At 40.2% G+C, this 17,328-nt stretch overlaps 1 protein-coding gene across 1 annotated transcript in view; it reads left to right on the forward strand.

Annotated features, from left to right (window-relative positions):
- cfap74 (cilia and flagella associated protein 74) overlaps positions 1–17,328 on the forward strand; it is a 49,970-nt gene that overhangs the window by 15,896 nt on the left and 16,746 nt on the right. The window contains exons 16-24 of the mRNA XM_086214319.1: positions 2–91; positions 249–434; positions 1,086–1,164; positions 2,315–2,430; positions 3,712–3,834; positions 3,915–4,036; positions 9,288–9,416; positions 13,973–14,060; positions 17,150–17,323. Coding sequence (XP_086070445.1) covers positions 2–91; positions 249–434; positions 1,086–1,164; positions 2,315–2,430; positions 3,712–3,834; positions 3,915–4,036; positions 9,288–9,416; positions 13,973–14,060; positions 17,150–17,323 — 1,107 coding nt within the window. The remainder of the gene's footprint in view (position 1; positions 92–248; positions 435–1,085; positions 1,165–2,314; positions 2,431–3,711; positions 3,835–3,914; positions 4,037–9,287; positions 9,417–13,972; positions 14,061–17,149; positions 17,324–17,328) is intronic.

A 17,328-nucleotide genomic window follows, 5' to 3' on the forward strand; every position in this document is an offset into this window, starting at 1 on the left:
GATAAATGAGGACCTGCAGGGAGAGGTCCAGTTTGCATCAGTAGGGGGTCCCTTCTCTGTGCCTGTCAGATGCACCATGAAGAAATGCCAAGTAAGCAGTTTTCTAGTAGTAAATGTGTATATTACAACTGAGTACCTATGCAGTGGTCCTGTCTTGCTTATTCTTACATCATTCTGCAATGTCCTCAAAGTAAATTCTCTGGCAGCTCTTGATGCTGAATTCTGTGTGTGTGTCCTCTCTCCTTCAGCTGGAGGTTGACAGCCAGTTTCTTGACTTTGGCTCGCATGTGGTGGGCCAGACTATTTCACGGACTATCACCTTGACAAACAAGGGTGCTCTGGCCACCCTCTTCAGCCTGGACACGTCCACATGTCCCACTCCAGAAACTCACCATGCCCAGATGCCATCCCAGAACTCTGCTAATACATGCCAGGTCAGACTGTCAATCTGCTGTGTCTTTGATGGACCGAGGGAGAACGTCTATAACAAATAAATGTATATACGTGTACTGTATGTAGTTTTATTTACAAGAGGCAGTAAGATCTAATTTGGAGTCCTGGGGTCATATCTCATTGAAGCTATTTAGAATTAAAAAAAAAACAAACAAACAGATTTTTGGGCATTGAAACATCCATTATAGAATAAAATATTCCCGTAAAATATCTGAGGCAATAAAATACAAATCAGAGAAGTGTGTCCTTGACTACTGGAACTAATGTCTGACTTGTACCCTCTCGTTATAGAAGCTACTGAAAAAAAGAGGAATTTTCTAGTGTATCCAAAATGAGTTTTGCACTAACATAATAACATAAAATACAACAGGCAATACAATTGATGGTGTTAAATCTGGTATTGATTTGGAGTCCCAAGGTCACATAGTTATAATGTATATACCTGTAGTGGCATGGGCCCCTAATTTGTGTTCCTCTTGACAGTGTTGAAACTACTTGAAGGAATTATGACAGTGTTATAAATATTATTAATGATTACATGCTACTCCAGTCAACTAACTGTATCATGGCCTAAAGATAGTTGTGAATATACTGTTAAAAATCAAACATATGCATGTATTGTTGACTGACAGGAGACAACATCTGATGACCAGAAGAGCTCTGCAACAATTATACAGGATCAGAGTGCTGAACTGCAGCAAAAGCAAACAGGTAAATAGCACACATAGTGTACAGATAAAATCAGGGAAATGCTCTTTCCACTGGGAATTGTTTACCTGTTGATTAATATGGAGTAGGGCTGTAGGGTTTGAAGAAATAACTAGTTGGACTAGTTTTTACTGATTTGCAATTCTAATACGATATTAGAAGGATTGTTAATTTCATCATCATTCTCATGCCTCACTTTGCATGTTTCTTAAGTCTGTAGAATAGGATGTGTTGGCAGGACATCTCTGCAGCACCACAATATTTCATTGAAAATGTTATGTAACAAATGCTGAGCAGCCGTTACATGGATGTTTTTGATTGCCAAAGCAGAATGACCTGTATCAAAGTGCTCTAAAACATCAGCTAGGATGTTGAGCCTTTGTTGGTATTTACAATCCTCTATAATGTCTCTGTAATCATTATAGAGATGATAGCAGAAATGTGTTTATCATGCTTTACAACATCAATTGTTGTTGGAAAAACAAATCAAATACAGTGACAGTGAACCTTTCAGACAGTCAGGATAAGAATATTGTGGTGTGTCGAGGTAATGAAAATATAAAATGAGTAGCATCACATCCACCTTCCAAAAAAAATGAGCCAGTTCAGATTGTTTGTTTTTGGGAGTGAGTAATAACTGACAAGATCTCCTAACTAAGGATGATTACACTCCTCTTTCTATTGCTTTTGGGTCTTTTGAGCCAAAGTAAACAAACACACACAGAAAGCGAAGAGTTCACCTTGCTCTCCCAGCTGGTGACAGGGAGCCTTCATCTCTCTAATGTTCCCTCCGATCTGAAGTCTGCATCGCTGCACTCAGCACTTTCCTCCGCTGATGCTTTGATAAGCTGCTCATTCTTTTGTTTCTGCTCTGTTGGCGTCGGTTATAAAGTGGCTGGGTTTCTCTCTCTCTCTCTCTCTCTCTCGCTCTCTCTCTTTTTTTATTTTTTATTTTTTTTCAATTTTAGGGAAAGGTTTTCTTATCTTAGCCAAATGTTTAAATTGCTGGTGTTTGCACTCCAGTTGACAGTGGTTATGTTATGTTACCGATGTCTCTTCATGTAATGGCATGATTGAATGTTGACCATTTGAACACAACGTGTGTGTGTGTGTGTGTGTGTGTGTGTGTGTGTGTGTGTGTGTGTTTTGGCAGTGTCGGAGGCTTCAACTTCAGGTCCAGCAGATATTACTGAGTCTCATGTACCTTCAGATGTGGACGTCCACATAGACAAGACTCCATCAGACTCCAGTGACATCAGTCTAGGAAATGTAAGTACTGGGCCATGGAACAAAAACACAGTTATGGCTTAGAGGAACACTATTACTTTCACCCAAACTTGTTTCATAGTGATGAAATCAACTTAAGTTTATGACTGACTGTTGTATAACACAGTATGAATAAATAATGTGAGTAGTTTTTAAAGCTAAATTCATCACATAAGTTATTTGCAGCCTATAGTGGATAAAAACCAAGTCTTTCAGAGTAATGTAAGTAATTCAACTGACTTCTTTATTCAAGTTATTATGCAGTGATACTTGTTTTTTTTTTTAAGTAATTAAGCTTATGTTCTATTTTCATGTTCACAATAAATTGCTTCAAACGATGGATGTTTATCAAATCGACAGAATTGAAACTCAGATGATTAGTATTATTTTCAATATTGTCAGTGTGGGGGTTTTTGTACCTGCAGATTTTAGACAGCAGCTCTGTCTCTCGGGAGTCAAACCATTGTCTTGTCTTTTATCTGTCATTCTCTGTGTGCCTGTGGCCCATGTAAAGTTCCTGAGTTGTTCAGGGTTCATTACAGTTCTCCAGTAGGGGGCTAATGGTGCATTTCCTCTCCCTCTGCGCCGTCATGGCTGTGTGTACCGTGTTGCATGTTCCTGCACGCCTGCGGCTCAATCCCTGTCATTTTGACTGATAGTTTCATGTTTTGTTTATGACGGCCGCTGTGTTAAATGGCGGATTATCCATCAAGCTATCATGGTTCTACATTATTGAGTTGGTCGTTGCATGAATTGCTTATTTCTCTCTTTTGTTTTTGTTATTGCTCTCACCGCTGTGGTGCATTGTTGCGGTTTGATTGCATGCCATTTGGAGTTGCACATCTGAGTGATTTCAGTTAAACCCCACTTGGATAGAAATGGTTTTGTGTCATGAAGTGAAACGGTTAAACTTAACAGTGACATGTGTGCTCTAAATCACCTTTAAAACTCAGAGAATGCGCACAAAGCTCTGAAAAAAGATATGCATTTATAGGTTTAAATCAAATTTTTGTGTTCATTGTTTTATTTATGACGTTATGTTAAAGATGTTAAGCGTGCACATCCACTATGGCGATTGGGTGTATTGGGCAAAGGGAAGAGCATCGTCTTGTTTGCTATCCTGCTGGTGATCTGTGGGATTAAAAAGTTGATTTCCACATAAATACCATATAAGGGTGTACATTAATTATGCAACTGTAGAAATGTGTCCACTGCTAAAGATTTGCAGTACAATTGCCATGCAAGAGGAATTATTTTATAAACTAAATGTGCACCCTTCTATAGGTAAGAGAGGGGGAGATTGGACCTTTTGAAAGCATCAAACTGGATTTGATCTTCACTCCAACCGTTCCAGGAGAGGCCAAACTGGAACTCGACATCAAATTCTCCGACCTGACCAGCAGCCCAGTAAGATATGGCAAGTTGATGATCCTGTGAATGTCATAGGAACACATTATAACTCTTTCATAACTTGTTGATTGAAACAGATATGCATCAAGGTGAGGGGCGTGGCAGTCAGCCTGCCTGTATGGGTGGTCCAGCCGAGCATTGACTTGAGAATCTGCATGTTTGACCACCTCTATCAAGACAATATAATCATCCAAAGCAGGCGAGTCCATATAGGCATGAATAGATGGTTACATTTCTGCATGTTGGCTGTTTCATATGTATTTTTACCACATACACTGTTGTTAGTGCTCCTATTACATCATTCCTACAATACTTTAATAATTGAATGATAAATTCATTGCTTAGACATAAAGAAGTAAATTAGAAAGCAGGAACATAAACTACAAATGAACTATGCATTTTCTTTAACCTCCTTTTCAGTGTCATATTCACTTTTAACAGTCAGTGTAACTCAATCTAGTGATTGGTGAGATATTGAACAGCCCCTCTGCCCCTGTAAGTGATTCAAGACAGATTTCTATCCTCGGATGTTTTTCAATTAGCTTACATTTATGATTAGTTCATGTCTACACACACCCTGCCTCACTAACTTATTTGAAAAGGAAAAAATAGGAGGTGACATGTAATCTACCACCATGTAAGTGTTAATTCCAGTAATCAGTAATAACAGTTAGAAACCACATTAGCGCATTAGAAAGCTATATTTGAACTACATTCAGAGTGATGTTGCTAGTAAAGGCAATGGGTAACTGTTTAATCACTTCACACAGAGCATCAGCACACCCCTTTGGTTCTCTTTGTTTACTGTTAATTTCTTCTTTTCCTCAAGTTAAAACATTGACATTTTTTTATAATTCAAGAGGTTGCATAAATCCCTCAGCATAATGGCATGACTGTAGAGGAGTGGGGCATGTCGTATTTCCGTTTGATTTGTTTTCATGCCTGAAAACATCCCTGGAATAGAGTTTGGAAAGTGGCATGCACTGCTGATGTAGCATGCTGGCTTATCTACTGAATGCAACACTCAAGCTCCCTCACATAATCAGAGTCTGCCAAAACAGGCATTTTCACAGAAAAACAGCTCATAGAAATCCCTTAAAATTGACAGGACCAGCTTACTCTTTAGATAGCCCAACAGTAAAGTAACAGGCTGACTAGGCTGCTCCAAGTCATGCAGCATATTGGTACATTCAGATGTGCATTTATAAGAAAAAAATCCATGGGATAAAGATGTAGTAGCTGATAGAAAAAAGATGACCTGAAGGAGCCGGTGTTAAGCTAAAGCTAAAAATGAAGTGAGAATATTGCCATGCATTGTTCTAGTAATGTTCTCAGTGGGAGGGTTTTTTTTTTTAGCATGTGTTGTAGTTGCTGTAAAGGCAGCTTATAAAATGGTTTATAAAATGTTCTATACCAAAAATTCCTCAGTTTGTTGCATGATTCCTCAGACTTTTTTAAAGTAAATATTTAAGCTTATTTGAAAGGATTGTCAAAAAAACCTCACTTCAAATTTTTAAGTTTTTAACTTTAACCGTGTCAGTACTTTATATTATCAATATATTTTATAGTAAAGTATAGCCATTTTTAAAAATTTAACAATTACTTTTTTTTCACCAAGAACCTGTCTGCTTTCTTTTATTCACTTTGGAAAAAATAATAATAAATAATAATTTTTTTAAAAAAGCGGGGCGATTTCTAGATTAAAGCATTTCCTCATAGACACCATTGAAACTTTTAGCTAATGCTGATGTTGTGGTAAGGTTCCCTGCTAGCTGGGATATCCCCCATAATCCTCTCTGGCTTTCAGTAGCATCAAACTAAAATCAATCCTTTTTAATTATGATGTGATACATTATGTCCCACCCACGAGGTCGAGAACACACAGCTTCATTTGTAGGTATGTTGTCGGCCACCTAGCTAGTCATTGTGCCATATCGGGAGGGTGCGGTTGGTTGGGAATTTGTGACAACTGCCATCTGGTGTGACAACATCCAACAACACAATGACAGCATCAGTGTGAACCACAGGGGGGAAAAAATGTTAATGCTAGCACCAGTAAAATGTCAGTCTGCTTCCAAGACAGTAATTTGGGCACAAAATAGCTTGGCAGGTCTTTTTTTTTTTCTTTCCAAGTGGAACAATAAAGGAGCTGCTGCTTTCATCATACACTTTGTCATTTTATCCTTTGAGTAGATAAGTAGATATCCCACAAGCCCTCCTTTGTTTTTGACAGTTTTTAGAGAAGAGCACAAAGCATAATTGAAAACGTCTCTGTTGTCTTTGAGCCAGTGATTTGAACACTACTCCTACTAATTGAAAGAATTTTTAAGAGGCTTTAAAACGTGAAGTGTTTGACTTTTGCTTTTGAGCCAGCAAATATTCTCAGCATAGTTGGCAGAGTTTTTCTTTTTGGGAACAGTGTTGTTTTCTCCTCTTTTTTTTTCTTCTTTTCTTTCCTTTTTTTTTAAACACTAGCCCGGACTTTCAAACCCTCCTCCATTGACACCTGCTGGGAGAGCTGAGCATTCCCGCCTAAACGCTGGCCAGAAAAACACAACCGGCCTTCTGTTCTTCATCTCTTGGTTTTCCTGCATTTCTAATATACCTACTGTATCTTGTCATTGTCCAACTTTTTCTATTTTACTGGTGCTGAGTTAGAAACATATGATGTGATATAAAGCCAACAGTGGTGCATTATGGGCCGAGATGCCTGAAATCCTTGCTGCTTGATCCCTTCAGGCTTTGGAGGGCATGTGGAGTAAGGAAGTGCAGCCACCTGCCTTTCCAGTGGTGAGAGGCTCTTACATGAACTCATCTACACAGCCTGTTTTATGTATTTATGCAGAATCCTGTCATTGTTCTCACTGTGGCTGCACTGTGACAGAAAACATATCGCTTTGCTTGGTTTTCTCTGGCTTCGGGTTGCCAAGAAACAGTTGTTCTGAATGCAGAAGACTTGTTTACTTACTGGAAACTGAGAGTGGTACTTCACTCAAATGGTGTATTTTGCCTTTCAAATACTCACAAATGGGTGTATTGAGTTCATATGATGTTTTCTTGCCCTCCTGGGTCATTTCTTAGTGACTCCAGAATCGCTCAAGTGAAAGTGTTAACGGATTATGAAACGTATGGCCGTATGAAGAAGACATGGGTTGAAAGATGAGCTCGAGAGTTTGCAAATGTGAGCTTTTGGACAGTTTTGCTGTTGCTTGCAGTTTGTGGTCATCAGTTGCTGTTAGCTTCAAGCTGAATATACATAGCTTGCTCTTTCTGCTTTTAGGTGTTGCAAAGAAGTTAACCAGTGTTGAAAAAAAAACATGTTGCTGAGCACAAGATTCCTATGTGTGAGTACTTGAAAGGCAAAAAACACTTTTTGGGGGAAGTACAATACCACTTTCATGTCCTCCTGAAAGCAGAGGTCATCAAAGTCGTGTAGTTGGGGTGCTTTTCCATGTGCGTCAGTGCTTTGCTGTATGTTGCTCAAGGGCACTTCGACACAGTCTCTGGTCAAACCAGTGACCCTTCGGTTAGTAGTTATTCAGTCTACCCCCTGAGCCATCCCTAACTTGAGAAGAAGCCTCTCCAATGTTTGAAGAATAGTAAAAATAGACCTGGTTATGTTGTTATATTTGGGTGTGCAAACATTTGGAGTAGAAATGATTATACTACCAGTCAAATTACACTGAACAAACACTGGCTCAGACGGAGCAGGGACTGTGGGAGGATGGAAAAGTACACACACACTTGTTGGTGTTGTTGAAGTGTTGTACGTCAGGGCTCTCTGCAGGCCAGTGGACTTCCTCCACGCCAAACTGGGAAACACTTTTCTTTATCGTTGAAGTTTTTCTAAATATCATTGCAAGTTGTAACGTTACATTTTAGTGGCAACTATGATTATCAGCCCCAGACCTAGTCATTAAGACTGAGTGTCCACAAAAAGGTTTTTTCCAAACCAACAGGGAACTGATCCCATGCCCAGTCTTTCTCTGAACATTTCAGACTGCTCTCACAAAAAATGAATTGGATCCGAACCACTTACTTAGGTTCACAGCAGCAACTAAAAAGTACTAGAGTTTTGTTGTTGTTGTTGTTTTTTTGGACAACCATGATGACATCTCACCTGCCTCTCCTCTCTCCATTCTCGGTGATCCACATGTGACACGTGTACCCAGTTGCGCACACGTGGAGCACATCACTCACGTATGAGCCGATGAAATAAATGAATCTTGTTAGTGATTAGGTTTTGGTTGTTTGTTGAATCTCAAATATTCAGTCTGTAAATGTGATTTTATGGACCTGGGTATAGTGGCAGCTCCATTTGGCTTGTGACTTTGTCATGTTTTGTACAAAGTTGTTCATCTTAAACCAGGTGAGAACAAACAGTTTGTAGACGGAACCAAGGACCAAAGGCTAAAAATTTATCCGATGTCAATGGTATCTTTAAGAACCATGCACATACAGTACATCGAGTTCATTTGAAAGCAAATCATGTGCATTCCTCCAAACTCAAATAATTAAACTGGTCACAGTCAGCAAGTAAAAAAGTCAGCTTGTGAAAAGGACAAGATCAGCTGAATTCCCTTTTTAATTAAAATGTCTAATTGCCCTAACTGCTGTATCCTTGAATATTCCTCTGAGAGTGAGAGATCTGAAGGTTATCGCTTGACCAGAATAAAGATAGCTGCATAATCTCCCCCAAGTCTCTGTGAGAGTCCTTGCCTCAGGGAAACAACCATCTGGTTGACCTTGCTGCTCAAAGTGGGTCATTTTTATTTGAATGGGGGGATCAAAAAAATGAAGTTTCTCTCACTCGATCTCGCCACATCTCGTTCATTGTTCACCTTTGTGTCTTTGATGATGAAAGCAGACATGACAAAATGTCACTGCTGTATTCACAAATCATTTTCGCAAAGTCATGGAGTTTTTTTCAGCATGTTTTTACTCATCATCATATAAAGGTTTGTTAATAAGGGCTGGATGTGTTTGAATTCCCAAGGTGACGAGCCATTTATACCACCAGCCTTAGCTATAACTGCTTGTAGCCACAGGCTACAAGCCATCTGTTGGAGCTCCTGCAAACTGGGTCACCTAAATGATACGGACTTAGGGGACATCTTTCAATTCAAGACCATGTCTGCAGGTGTCATACAAAGGCCCTTTTCTGTCCTGGCTGAGTCTAAGAGAGATAAGAGGTTTACTCTGTGATGTCCAAGGGGCAAACCTCCTAAAATATCTGTTTAGTTTGTATGCGACGTGCCTTCCTGATGCCATTTACCATCTTTAACCATTAAGACCCGATCTTTCAATAAGCTAATGTCATGTAAATTATCTTGCTCACGTCACTGTCTGAACATTATCTCTCAATAACTGCACAGATTGTCCTGGATTACCTTGGAATGCACCTGTTGTATTAGCATTATGTTAATTAAACTGTGTCTCTTACATGACAGTGCCAACACAGCCTTGAATCTGACCTTTGAGGTGTGCCTGGAAATGAGGAAGCACATAGAGATCCTACCAAAGACAGGCCTTATCCAGGCCCAATCCAGCTTTAATGCACAACTCAAGTTCCTGCCGAGGTAAGGAAGGACACAGAGGATGCAATGATAATGGAATCACTGGAGCATTCCTAATCTTATTTTAGACTGTAAGCCTTTTAGGATTATATCAACCTTCTATGAAAGTGTAAAAAGTTTCTCCCAAAGGAGACGTGATGTTCTTTAGACATTGTGTTAGCCATTGTTATTGGAGTAGCAGATTTTTCATATTTACTAAATTTGTAACTTGCTCGCTAGCCAGAAAATGCATATTTTAGGCAAGCAAGTACCTATCCAATTTCTGATAAGAGGACAGATATATTTCACCTTGACTTCTGTTAATAACTTAGGACATAAAACACATCTTAGAGTTTGACATTCTAATAAAAGCCAACTCTGAAGACTTATAGCTACAAAAGTTAACATATGTTTCTGCAATCATCAGCCAGCGGGAATTAAAGTGTTGCTTCAACATACCTGCATTCAGAGCTCAGGGGCAGGCCAGGCTCTGCGAGTGGTTTCTAATGACTTTGAAGGACATGGTAATTCTTTCTACAACAATACAGGCTCTATATTTAGATGGAGAGGCAGGAGTTGAACTGCGGATTGAATGCCAGAAGAGCGGCCAGGGGACCCCTGGGCAAAAATGAGAGGCGTTCAATATGTAAAAACTCAACGTGGGCGCTTGTATTCTACTGCTCACCCCTTTTTTTTTTTTCCTTCACAGTTCAGCAGCCTTATCTGTTGATAGCTGGGAAGATACTGAGCAAAATAATGAAAAGATGTTTTCTTTACACGTGTCAAAGTTAGGGACACACACAGTCATCGTTGAGCAGCAGGGCAGGAGGGCGAAGTGGGGAAATGGCAGTAATCTGCTTTAGTGAATCAGCAGAGGTTTAATACAAGGATTAGACCGCAACATTACTGGTGCTGCTGCTGAGATGGTGCAGCGTTCACCAACACAGCTATAGCTTCCACCCCCTCCCTGCTATCACACTTTCTCTCTCTTTCACTCTCGCTTATGTGCCGTCTTCTCTCCCACTCTCACATGTACTTCTCTTTTCTTGGCCTCTCACCTCTGTGCTTAACTATACTTTCCTTGCTTTTCTCCTTCTCTACAGTCCTCTTTCTCTTTGCTCCTTCACATCCCGCTCGAACTTCACATCTATTCTGTCTCTCTCTGTTATTTTCAAGCTTCTCTCTATGCATACACCATCAACCACTGCTTATATACTGACCCTCATTTTGCTTACATAACCTAAGCAACCAGACCCTGTTCTCTGTGCTCTCAGTGACTACATTGTTGACCAGGATAGTTCATGGTTGGCTGGGATTTCCACAAGACTCCTCTAAGCATTTGTGCAATATTCCATCCATATTCCACCAGCGGGAAAAACATAATTAATACTTTTTAAAATCTATCAAGCTATTAATACAAGGAGTCTCTTTAGGTTTGTCTGTATGACTTTTACACGACTAACTCAGTGGTTGATACAATTAACATCGAACTCAGCATGTGTATTGCTGGCACAGTGAGGACATGCAAGTTTGAGGGTGTGACATGACACACTGGGATGACAGAGCTTTTGAGATGACCTTGCCAGACAAGGATTCTGGATTGCTTTGATGTTGTCAATATATTTGTACCTTGGTATTTCCACTCAACCTTAAATGAAGCTAGAAACAAAAGTAAGATACATATATATCTACATATTTATAAAGTTGCACTGTATCTACTCTCACTTTCCTGCTGGATATGAAATGCAGTTGACACGTGTGTCACGTGATGAATATTCCCACACATCATGGCATGACAAGGGCAAATATGTGTGTTTTCAGAGCATCAATAAGCTATGTGTCATTGCTGTCATGATAGGATCTTGCCCTCCAATCTGTTGATGTTTGCTTTTGTTTATGCAGTGGCGGTATGTCATTTACAATGGTGCTGCCAAGACTTCCTGGCCAGGGTCTATGATTGGATTTCCAAATCCTCATTAGCAGCATTGCTTTCACTCACTCTTGTCCACACACTCCTATACTGTAACATTGGCTTTCTGAAATAGTGACTCACAGCTTTCATCCTCTACACAGGTGCTGGCATCTTGCTTTCCCTCCTCTGGCTTTTGGGAGAGGATGAGCACATTCTTGCTTCCTGCTCTGAAGGATTGCGCTCAGCCTGCCCACATCCTTCACCGTCTTTCCTTTTGCTTCATCCCTCTCCCTGTCTTCCTCCACTCTCATTTGTCACCAACCAGCCCACACTTTTCCCTCATATATCCAGAGCATTGTTCCATATACTACATAATCCGCTTTGTCAAGGCCAATGGTTCACGTTTGTGACCCTGTTCAGCTAAATGGAATGCTGCTCATTTGCTGTTAAATGAACAATGACACTATCAAGCATTGTTTTCATGTTAGTCTTAATCCTTTACTTGATCCCATTGCTAACTTTATTTAATGACCATCAAACAAACTATTCTAGTGACTGAACCAAGTGGAGATATGAGCAGTAGTTAAATTAGGGGAGACGTCATCACGTTAATGTCTTGGAGTCAAAGATGGCATTGACTAGGACGGAAATACGCATGTAAGCTCCATCATCTAGCCAAGCGATAGTTGAGCCTGTAATTATGGCCTCAGAACTGATTCAATTCCTCCTTCTATGAGTAGAAACACATTTTAAGGCTTGAACTCACCTTCCAGAGGGAATTTTTAAAGAGCAAGAGGAAATTGGTTTCCTTATTTTTGTGAAATCCTGATGGCAAGATCATTAGAAAAGGATCCCTTGAATGAGTGGGTTTAGGTGTAATCTCTGGAGAGTGTGTCAATGTGTCCCACCGCGGCAGTTCCGGCTGATAAAAGGGAGATTACAAGGATGATTTCCTACAGATTTGCTACAGATTACACTGAACAGCTTGACCAGTACTTTCCCTGCAATTTACATCACTTAGGCCAGTTTCGACATCTTTAATTATGTGTGGAGTTGCAAAAAAGTAAGAGAAAATAAAAGATCGGGTTAACATTATTTGTTCAAATTCCTTTTAGATCATTTGAGGTTTTGTGCGTCCGTTTCCTCATAGTGAAGAAAACCCTTAAGCCTCTTAATCTGTTTTGTAATCCTTTTCATAATCACTTTTTAATGGTGAAGTGAAATCCAAGCAGAAGTCCATATTGAAAAGGATGGTATTTATTTAAGATACACAATTTTTGCTTGCATGAATTGGAATGTAGCCTCTGTGCAGCCACTTTCCTAAACTCATCAGCTGTGAAGGTTCCCTGATAAACAAGTTGTTAGGATTTTTTTTGAGTTCTAGATGCAATGTTGTGGATTTTAAGTGTGCCTCATCATTGCAACAAGAGGATGAGAATTGAGCCCATGAAGTTGTGTGTTGTTACAGTAACATCAAGTGAAATATTTACACCATCACACATTAAAACAACTGCCCCAGTGTTTAGGTCATGCTCTAATCTCACAATCATCATTAAAGACTATGGGGGAGAATTACTTTTGGATGAGGCTTGGAATAATCTGGCAACAGAGAGGAAGGATTCACAAACAAATCTGTGCAGGACACTGACAAATCTCAAACCTCATCCATCCACAAAATTCTCCGAGCATATGGGCCTGGCGACGTCCCACCAGGCTTTTCCACTCTGCCCTGCCAAGCTAATTCAAGAGTGACTCTCCAGCAGCGATTCTATTAGCAGGCAGGACAAAAGTGCTTCCTTAAATACACCCTCCGCTCTCATTGGTCACGCGTATTTTCATTACTCCCCTTTGTTAAAGCAGAAATTGTTCTTTTAATTTTACAAAATGACCTTTGAGTCAGAAAGGCCGTCATAGTACATTTTAGAGCAGCGCCTTGGAAACCTGAATATGACAGATTTGTTGAAGACGAGGTTTCCTTCTAGCACTTGGAAGCACACCGACATCTGAAGAGCCTTAAAACCACTGACATTTACAGCATTAGCTCTCAAGCCTTCATCCAGCATTAAGAGTGCAAGAGGGAAAGAGAGAGAAGACCAAAAGGAATTGCAAGAAATAGCAGGAGAGAAAGTGAGAGGTGGAAAGAAATGCATTTGACATTTGACCACTGTTTACATGGTAATGAGCTACACAAACATACATGTAAAGTTCCCTTGTATAAATATATATGTGTTGATCAGGAGAGCAGCTCCTGGCACTGAGGGATACTGGGGGACTGGAGTTTTACATAAGCCTGTGCATGACTACTGGGCCTCTTTTGAATCATACTTACGTCTCCTATCACCATGGCTACAACCTACAGTAGTGTGGAGGCGCGCTCTACATCTCTCCGCTGCTTTCCCTGGCGAGCTGATCCTACAGTCGTGGGTTAAAGTAACGTAATCGGTCTTCAGGGTCTGAATCTTCATCTTCCTTTGAAGAGCTTGACAGTGGCTCGTGGCTTTTGACTGTCAGCACTGGAAAAAAATGTAACAATTTAAAAAATCCTAGGTTTGTTAAGATTGGAGTCATTTTGTTAAGATTAGAGTCATTTTGTTAAGATTGGAGTCATTGTTCTCCTGTTCATAAATTTGATGTAAAGACTTACATTGTATATTTTCCTCCCTCATAGATGCTCCTTATCCAAAGATGCCGAGAAGTATTTTGACAGTGATACTGGAGTCCTGGAGGTCCCAATGACAGTGCAAGTGGCAGGCCAGGTTTGTATCACACCCCTGTGATTCTGGAAACAGTGAGCTCATCCTCCAAAACAAGGCTTGTGTCCTACTTTGTCCCTAAACAGAAGCAAAGCCACTGAAGGTTGTAACCTATTTTGTTGGTAACAAGCTAAAATTATCTTGCACCTCCGAGGCCCGGTTATTCCACTGGCGGTAATAAGCCAAGTGTAAATGTTATTCAGCATTCTCTGTTGGAAGAAGGTCAAAATGAGGAAGTTTGAATTTGTTTGTGTTCTGTAGCCCCTGATGATAATGGTTCGTCTTATGATAACCTTGAAGGCCCTGTAAAATGCAAGTCAGAGCACTGTTTGTTTCCACAAATAGCTCTCTGACTTTAGCTCTCCACAATCCTGATTAGCCAATAGTGCTGAATGTGCATGACTGCATAGATGGCTAGAGGATGTGCACAAGAAAGTGACACTGACCAGATGAGCTAGGCCTTCATCATGTTGAATGTGAATAATAGATTAGTGTCTTTATACCTTTCAAATGGTATCAGACCAAACAGGTCGCATCATGGTAGTGAAACATGTCATTTCATCAGGGTTGTGTGACACTCGGGGGGGGGGGGGGTGATCAGTTGTTTCTAAGCCCCTTCTCTCAGAATGCATGTGTACAGGAAAGTCTTTTAGAGTTGCAGAGCATCATTCAATGGCATCTTCGTTGCATGCAAAATTAGTGCACAGCCCTCAGTGCAGGATGAGTCATCACGTTTAAATTGTTTTTACCGTAACAGTAAAGGGGGACAGAACAGGCGTTTTAGTGTTAGAACAATCTGATACTGATTTTTTGATACACATTTGTCATATGTCGAGAGGTAAATGGACAATTAACACAGGGAAAATGTTGTTGTTTTTTTCATGAGAATTTATAAGAGATTCCTGCATATATTACAACAATGTCATAAATTTCTGATATATGCTTCAGTTTTTATGATTTCATCTGTAAAACTGCATTAGTCTGGCATAGCAGATGGCTTAAAATATTGTGATATGAGCCTCAGCCACTGTTGCTATGGAGAAGAAACAAGATCTTTAGCATATTCAGGATGCTTTCTTGTCCCAAGTGAGAAAATAATAGCGCCAATGTTACTGAATGTATCAAACAAATTGCTCTGAACCTGAAAAGAAGTTAATTTCAGCTGGATCGTGTTACCAGATTTCAAAAGAATATATTTGGCTTTATTCACACAGACAGTATAACTGAATTGTAGGCTCAGTGAATTATAATAGTGCATGGCCCTCAGTGCAGGATGATGGGAATAATAATAATTCCCACTTTAAGTAGTTGTCTTGATGTTAGGATGACGATTTAACCAGTATAGTCATACAACTATGGTCTAGTACAGTTTTTCGTTTTTATATTTCAAAGAATAACTGGTGCATGTTTTGATGGTGGCAAGTATACTGTGTACATAAGTTGACATTGACACATATTATGTTTCTAAATCAAATTTTCTTTTCACATATGTGAAATATCCTTTTGTCAGGGTCGACATGCATTTTGAAAAATGAAAACAGTCCTCGAAGGAAAAAATAAAGCGCCTCCAGCAACTGAATTCCTTCATCCAGTCTGAAGTAGCCTTCATTAAAAAATACAGAGCAGCTGCTTAAACATTCGTGCTGCATTGGTGCCAGTCCTCTTTCTCAGTAAGTCTAAATCTGGCTGGTCTTCTTGCCAAATCGTCACCTTCCTCTTCCTCCCTGTCTCTACATGGACAAGGAGATGGGAGGAAGCAGCACTCTGACAAGGAGCCAAAGACCGGGCCAGGATGCTCCTGTGGTGCATCAAAGCTGTTGCCCCCAGGCCCTGAGCTCCTGGCATTAAAGCATGCACACATACACACACATGCACGCACGCACGCACGCACACACACACACACACACACACACACACACACACACACACACACACACACTCACGCTGTTATATGGTTGCAAGCACCCACCACAGCCAGCAAAGCAATGATGCAAAGATTAATAAACAAGGTCATCTGCTGAACGCTCACATGACCGAAAAGGACGTCATCTTGAAGATTCACTGACAGAATGTTACACAGGTCGGTGCTGAGGTTTCACTTTCTAGCTTTCACATTGTGCCTGTGCTCTCTTTTAGAATGCACACACTCTCTCTCACACACACACACACACACACACACACACACACACATACACACTCATTCATGCACATCTTGTGTCTCAACTGTTAAAGTATAAAGTTTGAATATATACATAAAAGCATTACTCCATTTCAGTTCATGAAGCTAAAGTGGCCCATCCTTGAAGGAACAGGTTAACTTTTATTTTATTGGAATGTGCTAATTGTCCATCTCCTTCAGAGCCAGGCAGTAGAATCCCTTCTCTCTTATGACCCACATAGACTAGCTGACTGCTAGTTAGCACAGTGCATGGTTTTGAATGGGCTGTGTTGCAGGGTCATCATGTACACTATTCTCCAAAATAGCATTCTCCTGTGTTACTGTTTTGTGTATAATATTCACTGTTAATTTATGACTATATTTAACAAAATGAAATTGATAGGTTTAAATTGAGAAGATCTACTTTCTTGATTGTGTGCAGTGATTTGTGCAGCACCTTAAAATTCTGGCTATCAAACCAAAACATTCAGTGTGGACTAGAAAAAAACAATTGCTTCTACTATTCATGGCTGACTGTGGAACAGAGGCTGAGCAGGACTCCCTCTGGACAAACCGAGGTCCTGAACCATAACTGTATGAACCAGAATACACAAAGGAGGAATTCCAGGTTTTAGAGCCTGGGCAGGCAAGACGGAAGTATGCTCACCTACCCATCCTCTTCTATTCATTGTGATAAGCTAAGTTGCTGATCTCTGTTGGTTTCGGCTATGAACATGCAGGCAAGAGAAGGGTGCCCATCTTCTTGTCTGGCACTGGGATGACAGCATATAAGTGTATAAGAATGGTTCTTTAAACATGAATTGGATTTATCAGATACTTCAAGTACATATGTTCATGTTAGCACAATCACAAAGTTACAGAATTGCATGAAATGATTCCAGAGGCCTTGCATGCTTTTTGTTGATGTGTTCAGGTGCAGCCGGTCCGTTTCACAGTTCAAGCAGTTGTGACATCATCAGACTTGAAGTTTGACAGGACTGAGGTCGACTTTGGCTACTGTTCCATTCATCAGTCCGTCAGGTGCAGCGTTTGCCTCACCAACCTGTCCCTACTGCCCCAAGACTTTGGCTTCTTGGATATTCCAGAGGTATT

Source organism: Aulostomus chinensis, chromosome 9 (genome assembly GCF_037954235.1).
Source record: "Aulostomus chinensis isolate RoL2024-O1b breed Wild chromosome 9, RoL_Achi_v1.0, whole genome shotgun sequence".
Lineage (NCBI taxonomy): Eukaryota > Metazoa > Chordata > Actinopteri > Syngnathiformes > Aulostomidae > Aulostomus > Aulostomus chinensis.